Source organism: Myotis daubentonii, chromosome 2 (genome assembly GCF_963259705.1).
Source record: "Myotis daubentonii chromosome 2, mMyoDau2.1, whole genome shotgun sequence".
NCBI lineage: Eukaryota > Metazoa > Chordata > Mammalia > Chiroptera > Vespertilionidae > Myotis > Myotis daubentonii.
In genome coordinates, this window is record NC_081841.1 from 100456404 (window position 1) to 100483562 (window position 27159).

Genomic DNA, 27159 nt, shown 5'->3' on the forward strand with positions numbered 1-27159 from the left:
CCCCCCCCCCCGAGTGCACAAATTTTTGTGCACTGGGCCTCTAGTATATTAATAACCATGAGTGAATATGCAAGGACCAATTATTAAAGTGAAATAAAGCTTTAAAGCTCTAATTTAAATATTGCTTCTATGAGAATTCATGTTAGAAAATTATTGAGGAACTTGATCTTCATCTGGCTCAGACCTGTTGCTCCAGTAAGATTTACATTGCAGAAAATGCTGCAATGATGACTGGCCAGCAGAGGGCACTGTGCTGTAGGTCTGCGGTGTTTGGTGAGCTCTGCTTCCAAGGCTGGTTGAGGTGGTTAAGAGAATAAATATTTGATGTGGCCAATTTAGAGCTCAAATGTGTAAGAGAAGAGAAGTTCCTCCTCCTCCCTCCACCCACCCACGTATGCACATGAGAGTGGCGTGCGTTCTCTCTCTCTCTCTCTCTCTCTCTCTCTCTCTCTCTCTCTCACACACACACACACACACACACACATGCTGAGATGAATGGATAGATTGCAGATTGTATGCTGAGTAGACATGAATAGGGAAAAGCTTGTTAAGAGAAGATGAACCCTTGGGCTGTTGGCTGGGAAGAAAAAAAAAGGATGTGCTTTGATAAAAAGAATAAAGATGTTCTGGAAACTTGGCAGAGGATTAAAGGAAGCAAGAGAATTTACGAGCTAATACTTTTCAGGATAAAGTGATTTCAATTTAAGTGGGAAAAACTTTATTCTCATTTTTCCTGTGGTCTGAGGTATAGGGTAGAGACTACTGAGTTGAAAGCCAGACTGCTCTTCTCAAAGGAATGACTGTATAAAAGTTTTGTCCTCTGACTGCTGTACTGTTTGTTTCTTGTTAGATGCATAAAGGCAGATTAGAATTTCCCTTTTTTTATCCATGACCTAGCTCCCCATTTTTGCTGGTAGAACATAGTGACTGTAGAGATTAGTATCAGATATGAGTGATTACTAGATTTTTTTTGTGTGTGGTGGGAAGTATTATAGGAATAAATTAGGTATTTAGCCTACTGTCATGTTCCAATAAATAGCTCCTTATGTCTGACCATTCCTGAAATTAGCTAAAAATGAAAGAACTGATGGTTCCTTGTCAGTTATATCTAAATACTATTAGTTTTTGTTTAAAATATCAAATAATTATTGAAATTATCCATGTAGGTAGTTAAAAGTTTAAGTACTATGGACGCTTATGAAAATCAGTAGTCTCCAGCTTCATCTCTCCCATTCTGGTTCTGTTCCACCAAAGGCAATACTTTGAACTCTGTTTTAAATTATTTTGGTGTGTTCCACCATATTTCTAAATTAGTTTTAGAAATTATTTCTCGCCCTAGCCGGTTTGGCTCAATGGATAGAGTGTTTGCCTGCGGACTAAAGGGTCCCGGGTTTGATTCCAGTCAAGGGCACATGCCTGAGTTGCAGGCTTGATCCCACAGGCCCCAGTAGGGGGTGAGAAGGAGGCAGCTAATCAATGATTCTCTCTCATCATTGATGTTTCATCTCTCTAATTCTTTCCCTTCCTCTCTGAAATCAATTATATATATATGTATATATATATAAACTAGAGGCCCAGTGCACAAAAATTTGTGCACTCGGGGTGGGGATCCCTCAGCCCAGCCTGTGCCCTCTTGCAGTCCAGGATCCCTCGGGGGATGTTCACCTGCTGGCTTAGGCCCGCTCCCCAGGGGATTGGGCCTAAGCTGGCAGTCAGACATCCCTCTGGCAACCTGGGAGCCCTCGACGGATGTCCACTTGCCAGTGGGGAGCAGGCCTAAGCTGCAGTCGGACATCCTTAGCGCTGCTGAGGAGGCGGGAGAGGCTCCCACCACCACCGCTGTGCTGCCAGCTGTCAGCCTGGCTTGTGGCTGAGCAGAGCTCCCCCTGTGGGAGCGCACTGACCACCAGGGGGAAGCTCCTGTATTGAGCGTCTGCCCCCTGGTGGTCAGTGTGTGTCATAGTGACCAGTCATCCCCAGTCGTTCTGCTGTTCAGGTCAATTTGCATATTACCCTTTTATTTTATAGGATAGAGGCTTGGTGCAAGGGTGGGGGCCGGCTGGTTTGTCCTGAAGGGTGTCCTGGGTCAGGGTGGGGGTTCTGCTGGTGTGCCTGGCCAGCCTGGGTGAGGGGCTGAGGGCCATTTTCAGACTGGCCACACCCCCTTCATGGTGGGGGTCCCCGCTGGAGTGCCTGGCCAGCCTGGGTGAGTGGCTGATGGTGGTTTGCAGGCTGGCCAAGCCCCCCAGTGGGGACCCTCACCCCATGAGAGTGTGGCCATCCTGGGTGAGAAGCTGATGGCTGTTTGCAGGCTGACCATGGCCCCCAGCCACCCAAGCTCCCAGTGGAGGCTGGCTGGAAGCAGGTATCTGGGACTTATTTATCTTCTATAATTGAAACTTTCTTGCCTTGAGCGGAGGCCACAGCTGGCCAGCGCAGGCAGGAAGCTTGGCTTCCTCCATTGCCGGGGCAACCAAGCCTCCTGCTTGCTCCAGCTCCGTGGCTGCCGGCCACCATCTTGGTTGGGTTAATTTGCATATAGTCGCTCTGATTGGTTGGTGGGCATGGCTTGGGCGTGGCAGAGGTGTGGTCAATTTGCATGGTTCTCTTTTATTAGATTGGATTATCTCTCTTAACACTAGTTTGCCCAAGGAAGTCATTTTGACTGCTTTTTAATTTCAATTAGAAAAACAATTATGTATATAAGGACACAATGTCTTAGAATTTTGTGACTTTTTGTACAACATATAAATGCGTTTATTAATAATTGTAGTTACCTCCCCCCTCCTTCATTTCCAGTATATATATATGTGTTATACCTATATTGCCCAAAAGCAGTCATTTTGACTGCTTGGGGGAGGGGGGGGGGAATTTTAAATAATCAAATGACTCTTATTATTGAATTGAGTACATTTCTTATATGACCAGTTCGGCTCTGTACTGAAATAACAGTTTTCATTTTTTTTCGATTACCGTCACATGATAACATACAAGTACATGATAAATTGTCGATACTTGAGAAGTTGCAGTTGCTCAATAAGCTAAACTAGTACTTGTTATTCGAATCTTTATGCAGTGATACTTGTTCTAATAAGTTGTTTATTTTATTTCTTTTGCGCCCTAAATTCATGAAAGAAATGTTGAATAGAAGTGAGTTATTGGAAAAGCTAAGGAACATAAGTGAAGAGTGCTCCGATGTTATTCTTTCACAATGCAGTCATTTTGACTGCTTTTGGGCAATATAGGTATATACTAAGTTTCAGTCTTTCTAGTGTTAATTCTCTTGTAGATGAAGATTTAACTTATTTACCTTAAGGCCAAGTAGTGAGGTATAGTATATTTGTCTCTTTTAGTGTAACTTGCTTTTACTGTTTCATTTTTCTACTGGAACAGTTTTTTTTACATATCAATTCTTATTTCCCCCCCATCAGATTATTATATACTTATACTGTATACTATCTCTATGTATATTACAAAAGTATTCTCTTAGAACAGTTTCTCAGTTCTACTATTTTCTCCCCCTAGAGACTTCCTTCCTAGGAAGACTGATAATGTTGTACATACAGTGTAAAGCAATCATTCCAGAACCTTCTTTCTGCCTTCTTGAGTTGTATTCCTTGCTTTTGGATGCATGTGTGTTTTATTGATTAATCTCCAGTATTATTGATACACATCTTAAAATAAGTAGTTTCTTAGGAAAGCTTACATGAAAAGTAAGTGTTTGATAGTTTGGTTAGGTATAGAAATCTGAAGTCTTACTCTAGTTGTTTATGTTGCTATTCAGAATTCAATGTCATATTGATTTTTCCCTTTACATATAAGCTCTTTTTACAATCATGTTTTAAAAAATATGGCACTCTATAATTTTAAATATTTGGTATATGTCTCTTGTTTTGGGTACTTGGTGAAGCCTTTCAGCCAGAAACCTTATTTCTTAGAGTTCTGGGAAAATATTTAATATAAATTTTAAATATTCTCTTTCTCTGGTTTTTGTAGAACTCTTAGTAAAAAGTATATTGACTCTCATATTGGTACTCTTTCATCTCTTTTCTTTTACTTTTTCATCTGGGTTTTTTGTTCTGCTTTTTGGGAGATTTTTCACTTTTATTTTTCACCCCTATGACTGCATTATCTTAGGCTATGATCCTTCTAATTTCTACTAGCTCTTTTATCCTGTTACTTTTTGAAGACGGAATGTTATTTTTTTTTTCTTGAAAAGTAGACTTCATTTTTTTTTAGAACTTATTCTTGTTTTATATGCATGTATTATCATCTTATAACACTGAGGATGTTAGCATTTTCAAACTATTTTTAAAAAGTTTGCTGGACTACTTCCTCGGGTCTTCCTTTGTTTTCAGTTTTTAATTCCTCTTTCGTAGTGGGAACTTTGTACACATATCTGATAATTTTCCAGAGACAGAGCATAGGAGACTGAGGCGGTGCTCTGAGTGTGGGTCAGAGACCAAGCTTTACTTTTCGGGGAAGGACTTTCCAACATGGGTTATGTGGAGGTTTTCCCCACATACTGTGAGGTCTCCGCGGTTGCTGAGGGAATAACCTTTGGACCTCTGGCCATGAGGTGCTCCTAACCTGCAGGAGAGGTAAATGTACTCCACTACTCCTTTCCCAGTACTGGCTGGCTGAAGTGACAGGGTGCTAGGGTCAGCCTCTCCATAATGCAGACACAAAGACCGGCTTTTGCTGGTCCATCTCCCCAGTATAAGCCTTCCCAGTGGGTGCTGTGGAAAATCAAAAACATATAAACAAGCAGAAAACCTGCTTTACGAGGACCCGATGTCCTTGTGCCTCCAACAGAAAATGGTATGGATCAGCTCTCTGAAGCCCCAGATACCCACACTGGGCACAGTTCAGGGTAGGAAGAGAGAACAGCTCAGAGGAGGACATTAAAAGAATAAGACTCTCAGAGAGTATTGTTTGTGACCAGGAGGAAATGCTAAACACCCCTCCTGAGGGCTGGGCTGGCAGTATATTCACAGGATACTATTTTTACCAATCCCACTGAGCCCAGGGCAGCTGAAACTGCCCATTCAGAAAGGGCAGCAGACGGTATCCAATCTGAACCTGCATCAGGCCATTTTAGGGGGAACTGGAGTTGAGGATATGGTAGAGAGTGAGGAGTTGGCTTTGAAGCTCAGACTAATTTCCTCTCAGTGAGTGCCTGACAATGAAATCTCTAAGTAAGGGGCTCACTAGTCCTAATAATGCTAGCCTGCCTCCACCTTAAAAACTCTCTTTGGAAGACACTGGAGAAAGACCAGGAAACCACAGGGGAGAGGCAGAGTAGCTGACAAGAGGAGGCAGGATGCAGAGAGCCTCAGGTCAGCCAGCTACAAAAGGACATTGAGAGCAAAACTTGAGGAGCTCCTGACATTGGCTTGACACAAAATAACCTCCCAGGAGGCCTGAAATCAGCGAGCCTCAGACATCATAAGCTGCCCAGACAAACTTCACATGGCTGACATTTTATTAAAAAACTAGAGGCCCTTGGGGTCCCTTGGCCTGACCTGTGGGGATTGGGCCGAAACTGGCTCTCCGACATCCTCCAAGGGGTCCCGGATTGCGAGAGAGAGGTTCTCGGGTGACGCACCCCGGAATTGGGCTCCCTCCTCTCTGGTTCCGGGCGCGTCACCTGAGAACCACAGCTGCCAAGTTACTGCAGCTCGGCAGCTCCTGCGTTGAGTGTCTGCCCCCTGGTGGTCAGTCTGTGTCATAGCTACCAGTCCGATGGTTGAATGGTCGACCAGCCACTTAAGCTTATATATATATATATACTAGAGGCCTGGTGCACGAAATTCATGCATAGCGTGTGTGTGTCTGTGTGTGTGTTCCTCAGCCCGGCCTGCACCCTCTCCAATCTGGGACCCCTCGAGGGCAGTCGGATATCCCTCTCACATTCCAGGACTGCTGGCTCCCAACCGCTTGCCTGCCTGATTGCCCTTAACCACTTCTGCCTGCCAGCCTGATTGATGCCTAACTGCTCCCCTGCCGGACCGATTGCCCCTAACTGCCCTCCCCTGCAGGTCTGGTCACCCCCAACTACCCTCCCCTGCCAGCTTGGTCACCCCTAATGCCCTCCCCTGCCAGCCTGGTCGCCCCTAACTGCCCTCTCCTGCTGGCCTGGTCACCTCCAACTGCTCTCCCCTGCAGGCCTGGTCCCCCCCCCAACTGCCCTCCCCTGCAGGCCTGGTTCCCCCAACTGCCCTCCCCTGCTGGCCATTTTGTGGCAGCCATCTGTGTCCACATGGGGGCGGCCATCTTTGACGAAATGGGGGCGGCCATCTTGTGTGTTGGAGTGATGGTCAATTTGCATATCACCTCTTTATTAAATAGGATATTTTTTCTTAGTTTTGTTTTGTTCTTTTTAAAATATTTTCTGCTTTATTGCTTTGATGTTATTATTATAATTATTATATTTCTTGCTTTTCTCTCTTGCTTCTTTCATATCTCTTATTGACCTCCTTCCGTACTCTATTTTTTCTACTTTCTTTTCCATTCTTTCTTTTGCTTTACCTTTCCTTGTTATGCTTACATAATTTTTTTCTTTCTCAGTCTTTTTGTCTTTTTTCTCATTTTCCTATTTCTACTCTCGTTCTTTTGCTCTTCCTTCTTTCCTTTCAGAATTTTTTTTTCTGCCCCCTTTATCTCTAGTATCCTCTTTATGTATTTATTTTTTTAACTATTAGCAATAACATCCTTTTCTCTGTTTCTTTTTTTCCTTAGTATTTGTGTTGTCTCTCTTTTATTTCCTAATTCTCTTTTCTCTTGGGTTGTTATCATTGTGGCCATCAGGATATTTTGTATGTTCCTGTTCGTTTCCTGTCAGTTTTGTTTTGTTTTTCCCTGTCAGTACCTGTACTATAGTTCACATGATGTGGTAGTGACTGAGCCTCATAGTTAGCCAGCCTGAGAGGAGAGTCCTCCCATGAATGGGACAACCACAAGCTAGATTCAATCCCAACACGAGAATCCAAATAACACACAAAAGGGACATGCCTAGCATATTACAGCTCAGTAATACAAGGAAAACACACCTGTGGATCCCACAGGACATTTACTGCAAAAGCCCATTCCATAAGATTGGATGTCATAGCAATTATATATAATACATAGAGACAAACACAAAGGGACAATTAAAATGGGTAGACATAGAAACAACCTCAAATAAAGAAATGGAGGAATTGTGAGGTAAAGACCTAAATGAGATGGAGGTAAGCAAGTTATCAAATATAGAGTTCAGAGTAATGGTTATAAAAATGCTCAAGGAACTTAGTGAAAATACAAAATTTAATGGGAACTTCCAGGAACTTAGTGGGAACCACAAGGAACTTAGTGAAAGGTACATCAGCTTGAAAAAACAGTATATATATATATATATATATCCAGACAGAAATGAAAAATACTATATCTGACATCAAGAATATGCTGGAAGGAATTAAAAGCAGACTCGATGAAGCAGAAGATTGAATAAGTGACCTGAAAGATAAGGTAGACAAAACCAGTCAATCAGGGCAGCAAAAAGTAAAAAAAATACTTCAAAAGCATGAGGACAATTTAAGGACATTAAAAGGAACAACATCCAAATCATAGGAGTTCCAGAGGGAAAAGAAAAAGAGTAAGGAATCTAGAACCTGTTGGGAAAAATAATGACAGAAAACTTCTGTAAGCTGGTGAAAGAAAAAGCTTCAGGAAGTACAGAGGTTACCAATCAAGATGAACCCAAAGAGATCCACTGCAAGACACACCATAATTAAAATGGCAAACTTTAAGGACAAAGAGCAGCAAGAGAGAAACAGTCAATGATCTACAAGGGAGCTCCCATAAGGCTGTCAGTTGATTTCTCAACAGAAATAGTGCAGACCAGAAGGGAATAGCATGAAGTATTCAAGGTAATGAAAAGCAAGTATCTGAAACAAAGACTACTCTATCCAGCAAAGCTGTCTTTCAAAATAGATGGTGAAATAAAGAGCTTCTCAGAAAAAAATGCTATAGGAGTTTATTACCACCAAACCAGCATTGCAAGAAATGTTTCAACATTTCCTGCTGTAATAATGAGGATAAATAGAGAGAAACATAGGCATAAAGAATAAAATGGCAGTAAATAAGTACCTATCAATAATAACCTTAAGTGTAAATGGATTAAATGCTCTAATTGAAAGGTATAGGGCAGATGAATGGATAAGAAAACATGGCCCACAAATATACTGTCTCCAAAAGACCCACCTCAGAACAAAAGACTCACACATGAGGAAAGGGAAGGGATGGGAAACATTTTTCCATGCAAATGGAAATGAAAAAAATCAGGTGTAGTAATACTTATATATGTCAAAATAGACTTCAAAGCAAAGGCTATAACAAGAGACAAAAAAGGACACTACATAATACTAAAGGGGTCAATTCAACAGGAGGATATCACCTTGGTAAACATGTATGAATCCAATATATGGGCACCCAAATATTTAACTTTAAGGGAGAGATCGACAACAATACAGTTATAGTGTACGGGACTTGAACACCCCAGCATTATCCTACTCCCAAAACCAGGTAAAGATACTACAAAGAAAGAGAATTACAGGGCAATATCCCTGATGAACATAGATGCTAAAACCCTCAACAAAATATTAGCAAATCAGATCCAGCAATATGTTTAAGAGATCATACACCATGATCAAGTGGGATTTATTCTAGGTATGCAAGGCTGATACAATATTCCAAAATCAATAAATGTGATACACATCACATGAACAAATTGAAAGACAAAAATCAAATGATCATATCAATAGATGCAGAAAAGCATTTGACAAAATCCAACACCCATTGTTGATAAAAACTCTCAACAAACTGGGAATAGAGGGATCATACCTCAACATAATAAAGGCCATATATCATAAACCTACAGCCACCATCATACTCAATGGGCAAAACCTGAAAGAACTGGGACAAGACAGGGATGTCCGTGTTCACCGCTCTTATTCAACACTAGAGGCTCAGTGCACGGATTTGTGCACATTGAAAGGAAATTAATAGAAGGTGGCCATCGGGGCAGGACTGGGTGAGACAGGCCAGACACGGCCTGGAGCCAACCTCCCACGGTCCCTGCCTGGCTGGCTGCACCTGAGGCGGTGCTGGGCTCGAAGGGCGTCTGCAGAGTGAGTGGGGTCCCTCAGGCAGGTGGGGTCCCTCGGCCTGGCCTGTGGGGATCAGGCTGAAACTGGCAGTCCGACATCCCCCAGGGGTCCCAGAGTGCAAGAGGGCCCTCTGCAAAGTTGCTGTAACTCGGCAGCTCCTGTGTTGAGCGTATGCCCCCTGGTGGTCCGTGTGTGTCATACCTACTGGCCTTAGCCTTTTATATAGATAGATAGTACTGGAAGTCCTACCCACAACCATCAGACAAGGAGATATAAAAGGCATCCAAATTGGAAAGGAGGAAGTAAAACTGTCATTCGCAGGTGACATAATATTGTACATAGAAAACCATAAAGACTCCATCAAAAATCTTCTAGAATTAATAAATGAATTCAGCAATGTTGTAGGATACAAATTAACACCCAAATTGATGGCATTTTAATACAACAATAATGATCCTCAGAAGGAGACACTAAAAAAAATCCCATTGTAACAAAAAATTTAAGATATTTAGGAATAAATTTTACCAAGGAGGTAAAAGACCTATACTCAGAAAACTATGGGACATTGGAAAAAGATGGAAGAAATATAAATAAGTGGAAGAATATACTATGTTCATGAATTGGTAGACTTAACATCATTAAAATGGCCATAGTACCCAAAGCAATCTATAGATTCAATATAATCCCTATTAAAATACCAATATTTCACAGATCTTGAAAAAATACTCCAAAAATTCATATGAACCAAAAAAGACCCCAGATAGCTGCAGCAGTCTTGAAAAAGAAGAGAAAAGTTGAAGGGATCACAATAACAGACATGAAGTTATCCTTCAAAGCCACTGTAATCAAAACAACCTGGTACTGGCATATGAACAGGCATATAGATTAATGGAACAGAATGAAGAACCAAAAATACGACTCAAGCCATTATGATTAATTAATATCTGACAAAGGAGGCAAGAGCATACAATGGAGTCAAGACAGTCTCTTCAATAAATGGTGTTTGGAAGGTTGGACAGGTACATGTCAAAAAATGAAACTAGACCACCAACTTTCACCATACACAAAAATAAACTCAGAATGGACAAAAGACTTAAATTTAAGTTGTAAAACCATACAAATCCTAGACAGCAAAATATCAGACATATCATCTAGCAGAATTTTTATAGATACACAAGAGGCCCGGTGCACAAAAATTTGTGCACTCAGGGAGGGGGTGCCTGAGCCCGGCCTGTGCCCTCGCAGTCTGGGACCCCTCGGCAGATAATGACCTGTTGGCTTAGGCCTGCTCCCGGGTGGCAGAGGGCAGGCCCAATCCCTAGGTGCAGCCCCTGGTCAGGCTCAGAGCAGGGCCGATTGGGGAGTTGGGGCACTGCCCCCTGTCATACACAGAGCAGGGCGATCGGGAGGTTGTGATTCCACCCTCAGTCACGCTCAGGGTAGGGCCGATTGGGGGGTTGGGGCACCATCCCCTCTCACACTCAAGGCAGGGTCCATGGGGAGGTTGTGGCGCCACACCCTGTCATGCACAGAGCAGGGCCAATCAGGGGGTTGGGGCATTTCCCCCTGTCACTCACAGAGCAGGGCCCATCAGGGGAGTTGGGGCTCTGTACCCTGTCACACACAGAGCAGGGCCAATCAGGGGGTTGGGGCGCAGCCCCCTGTCACGCACAGAGCAGGGCCAATCAGGGGGTTGGGGTGCCGCCACTCTCACACTCAGGGCAGGGCCGATGGGGAGGTTATGGCTCTACCCCGTCACACACAGAGCAGGGCCCGTGGGGGGTGGGGGTTGGGGCGCCGCACCCTGTCACACACAGAGCCGCAGGGCGATCAGGGGGTTTGGGCGCTGCCCCCTGTCACACTGATCCCGGTGCCGGGAGGCCTCGCGGTTCTGCTGATCCCAGTGCTGGGAGGCATATTACCCTTTTACTATATAGGGTAGAGGCCTAGTGCACGGGTGGGGGCCGGCTGGTTTGCCCTGAAGGGTGTCCTGGATCAGGGTGGGGGTCCCCACTGGGGTGCCTGGCCAGTCTGGGTGAGGAGCTGAGGGCTGTTTTCAGGTTGGGGGTGACTGAAGCTCCCAACCGCTCCTTTTTTTCTTTTCTTTTTTTTTATTCTGGGCCAGCTTTAGCTCTGAGGCTTGGCTCCAGCTCTTAGGCCTCTGCTGCTGAAAGTAGGTTTCTGGCCTTTGCTTACAATGTTGCGATCCTGCTGGCTGAAGCCCGGCAGGTTTTTGGGGTTTTGTTTAGCTTCTATGTTTATTACATAGTTGCTTGCAGCTCAGAGGCCTGCAGTGGCAGGCGGGGAACGTTGGAGTCCTCCATCACTGAAGCAAGCAAGCCTCATGTTAGTTTCAAGCTGCCTGGCTGCCGGCCGCCATCTTGGCTGGCAGTTAATTTGCATATTGCCCTGATTAGCCAATGGGAAGAGTAGCGGTCGTATGCCAATTACCATCTTTCTCTTTTATTAGATAGGATTGCCTAGGGCAAAAGAAACAAAGGAAAAAATAAACAAATGGGACTACATCCAACTAAAAACCTAAACAGCAAAAGAAACTAGCATTAAATTGAAAATGGAACCCACTGTATGGGAGAAAATATTTGTCAATGATACATCTGATGAGTTAATTTCCAAAATAAAGTACTCATACTACTCAACAACAGGAAGACAACCCAAAATTATGCAAAGGACTAATAGACACTTCTCCAAGGAGGTCATACAGATGGCCAAGAGACATATGAAAAAATGCTCAATGTCACTAATTATCAGAGATGCAAACTAAAATGACAATGAGGTACCACCTCACACCTGCCAGAATGGCTGCCATCAATAAATCAACAAACAACAAAGGTTGGCGAGGATGTGGAGAGAAAGGAACCCTATATACTGTGGGAATGTGACTGGTACAGCCACTATGGAAAACAGTGTGGAGTTTCCTAAAAAAATTAAAAATGAAACTGCCATTTGACCCAGTGATCCCACCTGTAAGAATATATCCTAAGAAGCCCGAAACACTGATCCGAAAGAATGTATACACGGCTATGTTCATAGCAGCATTATTTACAATAGCTATGATCTGAAAATAGCCTAAGTGCCTATTGGTAGATGAATGGATTAAAAACTGGTACATTTACACAATGGGATATTATGCAGCTGTAACAAAGAAGGATCTCTTACCCTTTGAGACAGCATGGAGGGATCTGGAGAGTATTATTTTAAGTGAAATGAGCCAGCCAGAGAAAGGTAAGTATCACATGACCTACTCATTTGTGTAATATAATGAACAACCTAAACTGATGAACAAAATATGCTGGGGTTCTTGTTCCAGCACCTAGAAGGGTTCAGCAATCTGGAGAAAGGCTGTGTAACTTCAAGAGTCCAGAGACGAAGTATAATTTTGAAAGGCATTTGGGGGTCAGAGGAGCCTAGTTTAAAGAAAACTAAGATCTCCTCACCTCAGGACCCCATGCTTTTTATTAACACAATTTGTCCTGAGGCGAGGCAGAGATACACACTTCAAAGGGCCAGGGTTTCATATACAGAGTCCATTGTCAGAATGGGGAGAATTAGTCTACGGCTGTTCAGGTGTTTGGCCAGTAGGAGGCAATAACATGTAGATTAAGATGCCCTGAGCTGTCTGGCAGCAAACAATCATCCGTTTTCAGGTTTGGGGAAATGCCATCAGCCATTCCCAACAGGTGACAACATATGTGTGACTCAGCCCTTGTTGAGTCCCCAAGTTCCATCAACCTTTTGATGAAACTCTTGCAATTATGACATGCTGGAATTGGCTTTTGGCAAAAATAGATTTAGAGACATTGAATCATGGAGCAAACTGATGTATTTAGAGGAAGGGGGCATTGGGCAGAGATTTACCAAAGACCTTATATGCATAGTCCATGGACAAACAATAGTGTGGGGAAGGCCTAGGAAAAGACAAGGCTGAAAAGCCTATGTGAGCCATAATAAGGTGTTATAAATAATAACAGTACCAATAGTACCAGGTCTGGGTCCAATTACTGCATTCTTGGAACAGGCTATGAGATAAGGTAGTATCCAAGAATTTTATTTTCTACTTTAGCCTGAGAATTAGGAAAAGTGTTGAAAAAAAATCAGTGTGAGCTTATTAACCTTTTATTTGTAACTGGTGAAATTTCAGTACTTTAGTAAAACAAAGTGAACATTTCTAGTGAGGTAGTCATGGTTTAATATTGACAGGCCCTGTTTGTCAGCAGCAGTTTTTGTATTTGAGGGGATTTCCAGACTGTAATTTGGGAGTGATGGTTGGCAAAGCATTAGGAATCTATGCCAGGTACAGAAGGTCACAGGCTTTGCTGACCATTGGCACCTTCTCTTGGATGACTTTTATGTGTGCAGTGATGTCAATAGTATCATTTTCAATGGGAGAGGCCATTGCATTTAGTGGTCTCACTTGCTCTTGCTCTTTCCTGTGAGTTAGTTTAATAAACTCTTCATGGGTAAGTGAATTAAACTGTTACACAGACTTGAACAACCTTCTTAGGACATTGTATTGTCTTCTTGTCTTCTACCTCCAATAACTCCCTGCTGAGCAGGTATTTTGAGAGGAGAAAGGTGAATGGTTTCTTACAGTGACCTGGGTAGATGGAAGTTTCCAGGATGTGGTCATGGAGCACTGGCTCAGCTCACAGCCAGCTCTTGGAGAGGTTCACAAGGGCCTTCAGTCAAATTAAACACCCACTGTCCATTGGACACATACAGGAAACATATTACCCATGTAATGCAGGTGAATAAAACAGTCATGCTTGCTTTTGGCTGTCTGTACATCTTGGTGTGGATTTCTACTGCTCACATTTTCTGGTGTCCTGTTTTAAGGGGAAGTTACACTACTGCATTTTAGATTTGCCATTGTCAACTTCAATTTGTCCCACAGCTGGAAAAACATACTCACACATCATCTCTGGGTCCTTGCTTTTGCTGCATTATGGAGACCAGACTTCTGTAAGTGCTTTGTGATTAGTGCAGGCAGGTCGCACCTCACACATTTTTTTTTCAGGCCCTATTTTCTAATGCAGCGGTTCTCAACCTGTGGGTCGCAACCCCTTTAGGGGTCGAAAGACCTTTTCCCAGGGGTCGCCTAAGACCATCGGAAAACACATATATAATTACATATTGTGTACAGTAGCAAAATTACAGTTATGAAGTAGCAACGAAAATAATTTTATGGTTGGGGGTCACCACAACATGAGGAACTGTATTAAAGGGTCACGGCATTAGGAAGGTTGAGAACCACTGTTCTAATGGATTGTTTCCCACACTTGCCAGATCCTAACAGTTACCAAGAAAAAAGTGTCCACCATACACAGAACCAAGTTCCACCCCTCCTGAGTCAGGTTCCCCAGGGGACGGATTTGCATATTGCTATTATTGCCAGATCTTGTCATCTTGGAATATTCTGGAGGCTTCCCATATACTGAGGAGAAAAAGGCTGGTGTGTGAACATGAGCTCCACAGCTTGAGTTGGCCCTGTAGTCTCTTTATACTTCCCCACACGGTCTTCCCACAGGAGGAACAATAGGAGCTCTCTCCTCAGTGCTTTTGCACTTGCTGTTCCCTCTCTCTGCAAGTCTTTTCCCCGGTGTATCCACGTGATGCATTTCTGCTTCTTCACCTTCTTCAGGGTTTAGCTCACACGACACCTTTTCAGTGAAACCTTCCCTGATATTCCAGTGAAATAACACCCCTCCCCGGCCCTCCACCAGTGTACCCCTCTGTGTCCTCCTTCCCTATCTATTTTCCTCCACAGTGTTCACTACCATCTAGTCTGCTATGTATTTTTAAAAATGTAATCTGTCCTGTAGAATGTAGTTCTCTGCAGGGAATGCATTTTTGACCAGTTGGTCCCCTGCAGTGCCTAGCGCAGCACTTGGTATGTAAATGGGGCTCAGTAAATATCTATTGATGGATGAGTGGGTTTTTGACAAGTCCTTAGTCATTCTTCCTGTCACCCATTTTCAGGAAACACTGGCCTAGCAGATGTTTAGGGAAAACTGAGTGAACCATAGGAAATGTTTGTTTTCTTCTTGTCATTTCTCCCCATCCTCTGGTTTCTAAGACTCGCCAAATACCTGGGCTTGCTCGTAGCCCCTGCCTGTCCTTGCTGGGAACAGCCGCCTTGGCAGGGATGCTGACCTATGCAGTGTGAGTGGGAATCTTTTGGGGGTGACTAATTCACCTGGGTGAACAGATTTTCTGCTGGGAAGCACTTTTATTTGTCCATTTCACCTATAGATGTTCTTTCTCGTGGTACAGTGAATGGGAAATGTCTCCCAGCTTTTTATATCTTATAGTTTTTAGCTCAGGGGTCCTCAAACTTTTTAAACAGGGGGCCAGTTCACTGTCCCTCAGACCGTTGGAGGGCCAGACTATAGTTTTTAAAAAAACTATGAACAAATTCCTATGCACACTGCACATATCTTATTTTGAAGTGAAAAAACAAAACGGGAACAAATACAATATTTGTATTTGCATGTGGCCCGCGGGCCATAGTTTGAGGACCCCTGTTTTAGCTGGATTAACTGCAAATAAGAGATTTGAACAAATCTACCTCCTCAAGGGTAGTTGCTACTCAAAGTGTAGTATTTGGACAGGCATTTCCCCATGTGGGAACTCATTAGAAATGCAGAATCTCAGGCCCACTTCAGACCTACTGAATCAGAATATGCATGAAATGGTTAATTTTATGTCAACTTGGCTGGGCCATATTTGGGCAAACATTATTGTAGATGTTCCCGTGAAGGTGATTTTTGGATGAGATTAATGTTGAAATTGGTGGACTTGAGTACAGCAGGTTACCCTCCATAAGATGGGTGGACTTCATCCAGTCATTTGAAAGCCTGACTACTAGTAAAACAGAGTCTGACCTCCCTGGGCAAGAAAAAACTCTGCCAGCAGATGGCATTCAGACTCGAACAGCATCAGATCTTCCCTTGGGTCTCCAGCCTGCCAGCCACCCGGCACATTCTGGGCTTGCCAAGCCTCCACCATCTCATGTGCCGATTCCTTAGAATACATCTCTCCCAGTGTGTGTACACTCCTGTTGATTCTGTTTCCCTGGAGAACCCTGACTAATATGATCCACTTTAACAAGATTCCTAGGAGATTCAGAAGCATCTTCAAGTCTGAGAAGCACTGTCCTAAATAAACTCTTCGGTAGAATGATTTTGATGGGGGCTGCCTTTAGCTATTTGGAGTTTTATGTATTTAATTCTGTAACAGGACACCTAAGGGTTGTATATTAAGGCAATTATTTTAATGCACTACAGTAGCCATCTCCTGGATGAATGGCATTTTCTCTGAATCATTGATTATGCTGATTCTATTTTAGGATGAAAACATTTTAGACTCATTTTTATAGTTTAACTAGAGTAAAGGTTGGTACGCTTTACCTCCACCATCTTTCCCCTTGTCTTTGGTTTTCTGACATAAACAGGATCTCTTTCTTCCCCAAACCTTTACCCTAATGGCCGTCATACACATTGGGTCCCCTTAAGCATATAGTATTTTACTCTAGGGCCTAGAGTCTAGCAGTGGTCGGCAAACTGCAGCTCGGCAAACCAGGGCTCATGAGCCACATGCGGCTCTTTGGCCCCTTGAGTGTGGCTCTTCCACAAAATACCGGCTCTTCCACAAAATACCGACTTCTGCACATGGGCCACGAAGTTTCAATCGCACTGTACATGGTATTTTGTGGAAGAGCCACACTCAAGGGGCCAAGGAGCCATCTGTGGCTGCGAGCTGTGGTTTGCTGACCATGGGGGGTGGAGGAGGGAAGGGACATTAGCACCCACAGATGGGATTGTATGCTAACTGTGTTTGTGTGTGTCTATTTTATACAGTTGGAATCTTGGGCTCAAATGTTATAGTCAAACTATCTTATAAGATACTTTATTAAGTCTTATCTTAGAGTGTGTGAATTTTCATGTTTCCTTGAGTGATCAGTGTTGCTTTATTTCAGTGGGCAGTGCTGCCATAAACGAATGTCTGACGTTCCATTTGACTTTGTCCTGTAAGCTGCAGTTAAGAAAACTTTGTGCTATGAGCCATCATGTGCATTAGTTAGAAATATTTTCAGTGCTCTTTAATGAACTTAATGCCAGCCAGTTTATTCTGTCTGGCAGAATTCTACCATGATATCTTATTATCCCATAGGGCTACTTAGAAGAGCAGGGACTCTGTGTAAGCAAATTTTCTAGCTAATTCAGTGATATTCCTTCAAGTATCATGTTCTGTAAGTTTGAACTTTTTATAAGTGGTTTTCATATAACTCGTCACATATACTTAATACCTTAAGCGGAAGAAGGCTAAAAATAAGTCTGGGCGTAAGGACGACGCTAATCATTGTGTATTTGGAAACACCAGGCCATTGTACCATGCGGATGGTCTTCTCTGAGGCAGTGGCAGTAAATGGTACATGGCACACTTCCCTGCTCCATCAAGTGAGCTCAGGCTGCTATATTTTTTGAGTTGTCAGCTTTGGTTTCTTTGTTTTGTGATCCCAGGATTGGTTGTTGTCAGGTCTTGCAACAGTACAAGGGCCTCTGGTGTGCTGTCTCCTGAGCACTTCTATTTTGATGCTTCTGATTGGTTGTGTATTTGAAACCTGCTAGGTAACCTTGCTAGAATGTATTTCAATTAGGAGTTGGTTCAGAGGCGTGCCTTCGGAAGGTGAGCTAGGAGTTGAACAGGTACTTTATGGATACGCCTTTTAGCAGCCAAAGGAGGGGAGGTTCATTTTTCCCCTTCAGGTTCCCAGTTCCTGCCTTTGGATTATTTCACTATTTATTAATTATCTGCTATGTGCTCTGTGCTAGGAACATTCAAAGGTGAAGTAAACATTTTTTGCTGTTCTCAGAATCTATTCTGGGGATAGATAAATAAATATAAAATAAAGCAAAGCAGAAACTATATAATAGTTTAAATAACATACTGTGGGCTTGGAAGAAGGAGAGTCTGTGTGGATTTAACCAATCCTAATGGAAGATAAAAGGGTGGATGAGGTTTCGGGTGGTAAGATGGGAAGTATAGTTTAGTTATAGAGAGGATGTCCCAGGTGGAAGCAAAGTATGAGCAAAGGTGGCCCAATAAAGGGTATATGGAAGGAAGGGAGTTTGTCCAGGTGTGGTTGGGCAAACATCTGTTGTTCACATGCCTGTTCCCCAGGGCATGTTTTATAGAGTCGACTTTCCACATTGAACCAGTGGCTTTGTAATAAGAATTTAGAGCATCACAAACCCTGGAGTAATAATTCTGCTAGGCTTGGGTGAGTTGCCCGACTGGTGCTTCCACCTCACTCTCTATTTCAGTGTTCATATCTTACTGTGCTTGGAACATGGACGTCTTTCTGTTCTGTGATCCTGGAAACATTCTTTATATGCTTACTGTGTTTGTAGCACATAGCTGCTAGAGGGTGGGTAAATTTCCCAGCTTACACTGTGTGAAAATGAAATGAACACATATGTTAAAATTTGAAGACAAAGATCACATTGGAATTTTCTCTTAACAGGTACGTCCTTTTATAAAAAGGAGCTGCGTACACAAGGGCCAGCAAAGAATTTACTTGTCCTGAATTTTGAAATATTTTGTTTTTAAAATCCTTTGTAAAAATTTTGAAACTGTGTTTTCTTGTCTTTTAGAATTTATATTTGCAATTGATAGTAGTATTTTTCTTTGTATTTATAGTACGGCCAAGTACAGCGTGTTGACATTTCTACCTCGATTCTTATATGAGCAGATTAGAAGAGCTGCTAATGCCTTCTTCCTCTTCATTGCCTTATTACAGGTAATGTTTCTTTAAAATCTATTTAAAATTCATAACCTTGATGAGGTTCATAACCAAAATGAGATTTTGCTGAAAGGTCACTTACCTAAAAAAGTATCATAATACTTCAATGTAATTTGCTTTCTTTGTCCAGTTATTGTTGAACTAACATGATCTTGCTGAAAGGCAGACTTCTTTAAGTATGCCTTACATTGCAATTACTAAAATGGACATTGAGAAATGGCCTGAGGGTCTTAATTTTAACTCTTTTTCTATTCTACATCTAGCAATGTTGGATAAAATTTTAAAAATATGTAACACACTAAGCTAGTTTTTAAAATAAAGTAATTATTGTGGTGTAGCAGAAATGGAAAGAACCACAGAAGAGTGAGTGCTGAGTGTCATTTTTTTTTCTTTTTTCGTAGAGGATTTTAATTTGTCAGCTTCTCTGTGTTGGTCTCTTGTCTTGCAGCAAATCCCAGATGTATCTCCAACAGGAAGATATACCACCCTGGTGCCATTGATAATTATTTTAACAATTGCAGGCATCAAAGAGATTGTAGAAGACTTTGTAAGTTTTTGTTTTCAGATAATAAAAACCTTGCATTGACTTTAACATAACTCACTTGTTGCTTTGGGTTTTCTGTTTAAGACAGGACATTGGTCTACAGCTTAATTACCCTCTCAAGGTCATGGTAGCATATTTTTTGAGAGGAAACATGTACATACAGTGTCCTTAATGTCTGTACAATGACATAGAAGTAGTTCAAACTATGTTTTCTAATATTAGTTCACTGGACCCCCTTTGGTTTTTATCACTGATGTTCCTACATCTTCCTGTAGAGTTTGCTAAGTTGGTGGCAAATGTATTGCGTCTAGAATAGCAGCATTGTGCTGGCTATGCCTGAGGTGATTTTGCAAGAATGTTCTCCCTCCTCATACTAATCTCAGTGCATCTCCAAGTTCATTGGCTACAGCCATATTGGTATTCTGTCATCCTCTTTTCTAACTCCATGCTTTTTCTTCCCTTCTCCTACTCCCCCTCCCCACCCTTTCACCCCACATACTTGCAATTTCTAACACACATCGTATGCACATTTTTTTTTTCTGGGAATAAGTAAATGATCAAATGTAACCCAAATCAAAGCAAAGGTACTTTGCCCCAGAAGTTTTTTAATCAATAAAATGTTTTCAAGTAATGTTGTGTTTATAATACTGAATAATTTCTTCAGTCTGATGTGAAACAAAGGAGGAGTGAGAAGTTTCATACTTCAAGGTGCTTGTTCATTGTTAGAATCTAAATATGGTAATTTAAACCAGAGTACATGACAACATATCTACTAATTCAGCGAGCGGGGCTGGTCACTAACCATTGAGCCGAACAGTTGAGCATTAGTTTTGTAGGTAGTTGATTTCCTTCCCTCCCATTCCCCTTGACCCTTATTGTTTGCTGTTTCAGTTATCCATTTGGAACTTTTAAATCTAAGACCTTTTTTCTTTTTTCTTTCTGTAACAGAAGCGACATAAGGCAGACAATGCAGTTAACAAAAAGAAAACCATAGGTAAGATACCAGGCCGATCACTTTTTCCACTGGGAAACCTGAGAAAAGGCCCAGATTTAAGGAATTTGAGATAAGTAGTTAGTGGTATTGATATAAATTGGGGGAAATTATCTATAAATACTTTAAAGAAATAGCAAAATGATAAACAAGTGCAATAAAATGTGAGCCCTGTTAATTAATATTTGAATAGGACTTGTGTATTTTTAGAATTTTAGAAAAGGTAGTAATTTTCAGGAGCTAGGCATATTTTATAGAAAAAAACATCTAAGCATTCATGTCCTTGGTTTTAATTGCTCCATGCCTCTCTCTGTCTACTTTTTATTGTATTGACTTGTAGGACATTAGCTCTGTTATTGTTTTGTTTTTGGTAAGTCTTATAACAGCAGGGTGATTTTTTTCTTCTTCTGGGCTAAATATGAATAGATTTAACTTACATACATCTATATTTATGTGCATGCATGAATGTATTACATATGGTACATAGATTGGGGGAGTGTTGGTATTATACTTATATGTCTAAGGAGATGGTATGTTGGGATTAATAAATGAAATTTTAAAAGGGCCCTTTGGATTTTGGAAAAATTTTTATGATCAATATTAACTTATACACTTGTGTGTTTTTTTTCTTTTTCAGTGTTAAGAAATGGTATGTGGCATACCATTATGTGGAAAGAGGTAAAAACTGTTTTTAAAGATATGCCAAAAAGTATTGGTTTGGAGACTTGTAATTAATTGCTGATATTGATTACATTATAAAGTTTATTTTAAGACATAGGTCATCTCTACTTAATGTCAGTTTTAAGATATGGCGTTTCCCCATGAGATTACTTAGGACTGACCAAATGCTCACTGCATCAGTTCAGAGCTGTGGATATTTCTGAAATCTCAAAACATTTTCTGGCTCCTAGATCCAGTTCAAGAAACAATCTTCTGTTCTCCTAACCTCAATTCTATGTTTTAAATATTTTTTTTTTGAGTTTTGAGATTCAATTAGCGGTGGGATAGAGGTGGGAAACCATCCCATTTCAGCCAGTAGTTGCTGCTCTTAATGTTACAGAGGTCAGAAGGGCTTGCTGCTGTGTCCCTGGAGGTATGAGGCCTGCAGGGTTTGGGGATTGTGAGTGTGTGTGTGTGTGTGTGTGTGTTTGGTTGTTTATACCAATGAATAGAAAATTTAGAAGAAATATGCTGTGCCCTCTGGGTTTCTTGTATCTGATAAAATTAGCTTTTTAGGTGAGTCTCTGTTTCAGCTGAGCCTTCTCAAAAGTCACAGATGTTTTGGGGGGTGACTCTTACTACTACAGGAGTTGAAGCTGATTAAAAGATTTCAAAAGATTACTTTTTAGAAGGGTAACTTACAATAGTTTCTCTTGCTAAACGTTTAATAAGCAATGTTTTAAATACCTCTATGATCTTTTAATCTCCAGAAATGCCTATATGGTAACTGCAGCCTTCATTTTAGTTTTTGTTTTGTTTTTAGTTTGTTATAGGAGCCCCTTTAGAGTGTTTGGTGATACACCGTAACCTTGGTAGCAATGCAAGGTCCTGTGCTGCAAGTATTAATTGACACCACTCTCATTTGGAAGAGTGGTGGCTCTTGGTCAAGTGGTTGGAAACTCTTGATGTCACAGAGGGTGGAAATGCTACCAGTGCTATAGAACGCAAGGTTCCCACAGCACTTAGGACTGGCCTGTTTCTCTAAGGCGCCTTTTGCCAGCCCCTCCCCAAAGAGGCACTAAACACTGGCTGGAGTGGAGAACGATTTGGGATGTTGACACTATTTGCAACTGCAGAAAATGGAGTAATGATCTCTGAATTGTGGGCCCAGCGATCCCCAGGCTGTAGCTGAATCATTGGTAAATGCTGAGAGGTAGCTCTGGGGTGGATCTTGACAACTTTGGTTGATTTTGAGAAGACTTTTGGGCTTATTTTTCAAGTTGAGAAATCCCCTGAGGCTGGAGTGAATTCAGGGACCTGGGGTGTGTGTGTGTCTCTTTTCACCTTAAGACTTCTTGATTTAGGTAGTTTAATACCCTGACGGGATAATCAGGCATAAGCGCACCAAATAGAAAAGCATTTCAAACAAAGTTCCAAGTAAGTAGTATCTAGTGTGTGTGCAACTTCTTAGTACTTTGCTACTGAGAGATAATTGTGTCTATTTCAGTAATAACGATCGGAGAAAGCCATAATTTCCCTTGTCCTCCCACTTTGAATTAAAAAAAAAAAATCCACAGCCTTTGTTGAAAACATGAATAATTTTTCTTTCTAGTTTTTAAAACTAATTGCTTCTTCTGATTTTTTCTATGTAATTAAACTGTTCACTTAAAATATTTTTACACTTAAAAACATTTTCAATTTCCATAGGTATTTCTTGCTTTTGTATTGATGCCGTTAAAAGAGCTCTGTAGCATTTATCCTTTGACTTTTCTTTATTGTGGAAGATACTTCACTTCCTTTTGCCTTAAAAATGGGTACTAACCTCAAATTTACAGTGGCTCTGGGATTTGAGTTCTACCACCCTGGAGCCTGATTCCTCAGGTTTCCCCGCACACTGTGATAAGCAGTTCACAGCACTCCTAGGACACCTTTCAGTAAACCCTCCTTTGTAGTATCGGAAATTAAATGTAGGCCCCTGCTAGGGCCATTCTCCCAGCTTGCAAGATTCAGTAGTTTTTCACAAGTATTGTGTTTTGTGAAATTCATGATTTCTATGAGAATAGTAACATGGCTTAGAATAAGAAACAGAAAACATAGTGCCCATTTTGAGTTGTGAATTGCTAGTATAGTAGGAATGGCCTTTCTTCTTGTGCCATCAGAGAATTCTGCTATCCTTCACGTTCACACTCAGAGCCACTCACTCACATCCCTGCTGGTGGAGACTAGCACTGACCATGTGCCTACTCTGTGCCGTGTGCTCCCAGTAACGTCCTCAAGCACTGCACCAACCCTGCGAAGCCAGTGCTGGTTTTCCCTAGTCTGTAAGTCAGGCCAGGGGGTTCAGAGAGGTGAAGAGCTTGTCAAGATCCCAGCGCCAGTGTATCTGTGAGCTGGGATTGGAGCCTAGGCCTGCCTGACTCGAGAGCCTACATTCTATCCAGCCAGCTGCGTATATGATGTGATTTAAAGGATTTATAGGTGCTTGGCTATGGTGCTCATTTTCTACAGACTGGGGCCTGTTTCTGTGGCTTGGGGTCTTCTGTCCAGTGGGTTCTGTTTCCCAAGGTGGCCTCTGACTTTGGCCATGATGATTTTTCTGGCAATTTCTTGAGCTCTACAAATCTCCTCTGTTTTATGTGGCATGTTTCCAGGGGACCTTTTAGATGGACTGTTCAGTAGTGAGTTTAGTATTGTCTTTTAATCATACCACTGGCCAGATTATTCAGTTTTGGATCTTGGTTGTCTGACCTTGATCAAATTATTTCACTTTGAGCCTTAGTTTTTCCATTTGTAAAATGGAGAAATTTACACGTGTTAACTCAATTGATCCTCACCATAACCCCATGAAATAAGTGCTGTTGATTTCATTACATAGCTGAGAAAACTAAAGCACACAAACTTTACAGGACTAGTTCAAGGTTACACATAGCTGGTAAGGAGTACTAACAGGTGGGGGATTTGAATTCAGGGCTGTGCACGTAACCATTCTCCCCGACTGCATCCAGCTGTGGAATTTATAAGTGGATGAATAATTGTAAGAAAATGAGACCTTGATAGTTCTGACTCATCTTTGTCCCCCGTCTCTTTCTTTTATTTTCTTTCCATTCAGCATCATCACAAAGAGGCAATAGTATCATTTGTCTGTATTGAAAGATTTTCCTATTGTTCTTAAGAAAAATAATCTGGGCTTCTTCATCTTAAACTTCATGGCATAGTTATACAGTATTTTTTTCTTCAAATATTTAACCACCTTATCACCATTTGTGCTTTCTTTTCTTTCATGCTTCTCTGTCCTTGTCCCTGGTTTTCTAGGTGACAGTGGGAGACATTGTGAAGATCGTCAATGGGCAGTATCTGCCAGCAGACATGATCCTGCTATCCTCCAGGTCAGGTGTGCTATAGTGAGCACAATTTTTGAAATAAATGTCAAGAACAATAAAATATAAAATGGTGACTGCTGACATCTCCAGCCACCCTTTCCCTTCCACTCTGAGTCACCAACCTTCTCTTTCTGGCCTATTCTTCCATTGCCTGTCATTCACTCTTTCCTGCCTTAATCCTAAATTTTCTTTCTCCTATTTATCAATTCATTTTACTCTCATGGCTATTCTGGGCTATATTCCTCATTGTTGGAAGACATTCAAGACAGTGGAGTGATCCCTCCAGTAACCTCCAGGTGGCAGCCTGTCTGAGACTTCACATCCCCTCTCCTGATGGGTCCAGCCCACAACCTCTCCTGCAGAACCCAATGCCTCCCTTTAGTAGCTATTCAGAGAACTGCAGGCATTTTCTCAGCGTAGACATGACCTGCAGGTGGTGCTTCCTCCTCATTTGTCCACATTTTGTTCCCTTTCTGCCCAAGTATCATTGCCATGTTTTCTAGGCATTTCTGTACTAGAAAGTTATAACTAAGTGGTGTAAATAGTGAGCAACACAGTCTTTGACTTTTCTTTGGCTTGACACATACAATTATATATCAAAGAAGGAATGCCAAAATTTGAATAAGTATAGACTTTTACTCTTGAAATCAAGATTACAGGATATGATGTGAAAACTGAAAGTTCCTATATTCCTGTTGGAAATCATAGATGCTCACATAGTTTGCGTTTTCTTTGGTTGTAGACAGTGTTTCTTTTTATTGGATTTGATCACACGTGAGATTTTAAGTTTTAACATGAATTTTCTGGTTGAGATCAAAGGTTTAAAACTAGACCCTCTGCCACAGAGGGTTAAAGCACCGTGTACATGAGGCAGCATTCATGTTTGATCCTACTGATTGGTTACAAAGAAACTCTCCATAAAATGTTTTGGTTATGGCCCTCAGGAAGCCTGGTTGGAGTATGAGATTGTTTCTCTGAGCTGACGTCATGTTTTCAGGTGGTCATTAGTGTTTGGGTCTGTACTGTTGTCAAGCAGCCTGCTGAGCACATTGTTTCCATTTAATCTTCCCAGCAACCCTTGATATCCTTACTTTATACAGAAAAAGCAGAGAAGCAGAGAAATTGAACAACTGGTTAGAACCATGTAGCCAATAAAGGTAGTGCCAACAGATTTTAACTTAGCTGGTGGGTGGCAGAGTCTATTCTCTTAGCTACTAACTATGCCACCTAAACCCGAAGGTTGGAAGTGTTAGCTGCTCTGCTTAGTTTTATTCTTTGAGTTTTCTGTCCTTCAAATTAGGTGCTTTGGTTGAAAAGTTACCTGTGGGCAGAGTAGAAGGTGCAGGGCAGTAAAGGCGTGCCAAGCCTGTGCCTTGGTTCGTGAACCCTTTGGGCTATGATTTTCTTTAAAAGGTGGGTTTGTACTGGCTGCGTCGGGGGGGCACTTTTGGTCAGGAGGAGCAGACCAGGTCTCAGACTGCAAGGGCCATGGAACATCATGTTTGCTCTAACCTCCCCCTCCCCTTCTCATTTACCGTCGGCTATTTCTGTTACTTGAAGTCAAGCAGTTTTTGTGGGGCCCATAAGGGCACATCACTTGTATTGGTGTTGAGCTCCAAAGATAAGTGTTTGTCTTTCTACTCAATTACTACTACTAAAGTGGTTGTTTATGCAGGTGACCCTTGAACAACACAGGTTTGAAGTGTGTGGGCCCATTCACTTATTGAAATTTTTTTCATTAGATACCTGTTTTGTTTTCTATCTGGGGTTGGGAGTGTGAAGATACACAGAGTCAACTGTATGCAGTGATCTATGTCCATTTTATATAGGGGACAGAACATCCCCGGTTTTGGTATAGGGGACCTGGAACCAATTGTCTGCAGATACCAGGGAACAACTGGGAGTAGTTAAATTTTGGGGGACTCAAAAGTTAAGCTTGCATTTTTTACTGTGCAGAAGAGTAGGTGTTGGTGCCCTAACTTCTAGGATTGTTCAAGGGTTATTTATAACACTGTTTTGAAGGGCTGGTCAGCAGACATAGTTTCCACAGTAGACTCTTTTTGAGCTGTGGCTTTGTGGAGGGGACCTTAATAAACTTTGGCTTCTTTTCTCTCTTTTCTTAGTGAACCTCAGGCAATGTGTTATGTTGAAACAGCGAATCTAGATGGGGAGACGAACCTTAAAATACGTCAGGTAAAGTTACCTTTTATGGCTGGTGTTGTTATGGAGGCCCATATAGCAAATCTGACCCGCACAGGTAACAGTCAGTGCGTTCTCTAGAGGAAAAATGTGTTCTACCACAAAAGGTTATGCCTTAACCCTAATGGAAACTATGGGGAGAAGATGCCTTTTAATATAAAGGGAACTCCTTATAAGTGATGGCAGAGCTAAAAAAGTGGGCTTCACCCAAGTTTGGGTCAGGAAGGGTATCATGTGTTAACTTAGATTTCACTGCACTCTCTGCCTGACAGTGTCTGTGGGAAGAGAGAGCCTCTGCTGGGTTGAGCTGCATGGTGGATGAGAGAGATGAAGTTAGACAAACAATGGTACCTTCCTTTCCATTGTTTTAATTGAGGTTCTAATTACAGAGAGTAAGTTATTAGATACAAAATTTC

General features: G+C 41.8%; 1 protein-coding gene across 3 annotated transcripts in view; it reads left to right on the forward strand.

Annotated features, from left to right (window-relative positions):
- ATP8A2 (ATPase phospholipid transporting 8A2) overlaps positions 1-27159 on the forward strand; it is a 680267-nt gene that overhangs the window by 133420 nt on the left and 519688 nt on the right. For all 3 annotated transcript variants that reach the window (XM_059684018.1, XM_059684019.1, XM_059684020.1), the window contains 6 exons: positions 18867-18966; positions 19418-19516; positions 20462-20507; positions 21142-21182; positions 24477-24550; positions 26668-26737. In XM_059684018.1, coding sequence (XP_059540001.1) covers positions 18867-18966; positions 19418-19516; positions 20462-20507; positions 21142-21182; positions 24477-24550; positions 26668-26737 — 430 coding nt within the window. The remainder of the gene's footprint in view (positions 1-18866; positions 18967-19417; positions 19517-20461; positions 20508-21141; positions 21183-24476; positions 24551-26667; positions 26738-27159) is intronic.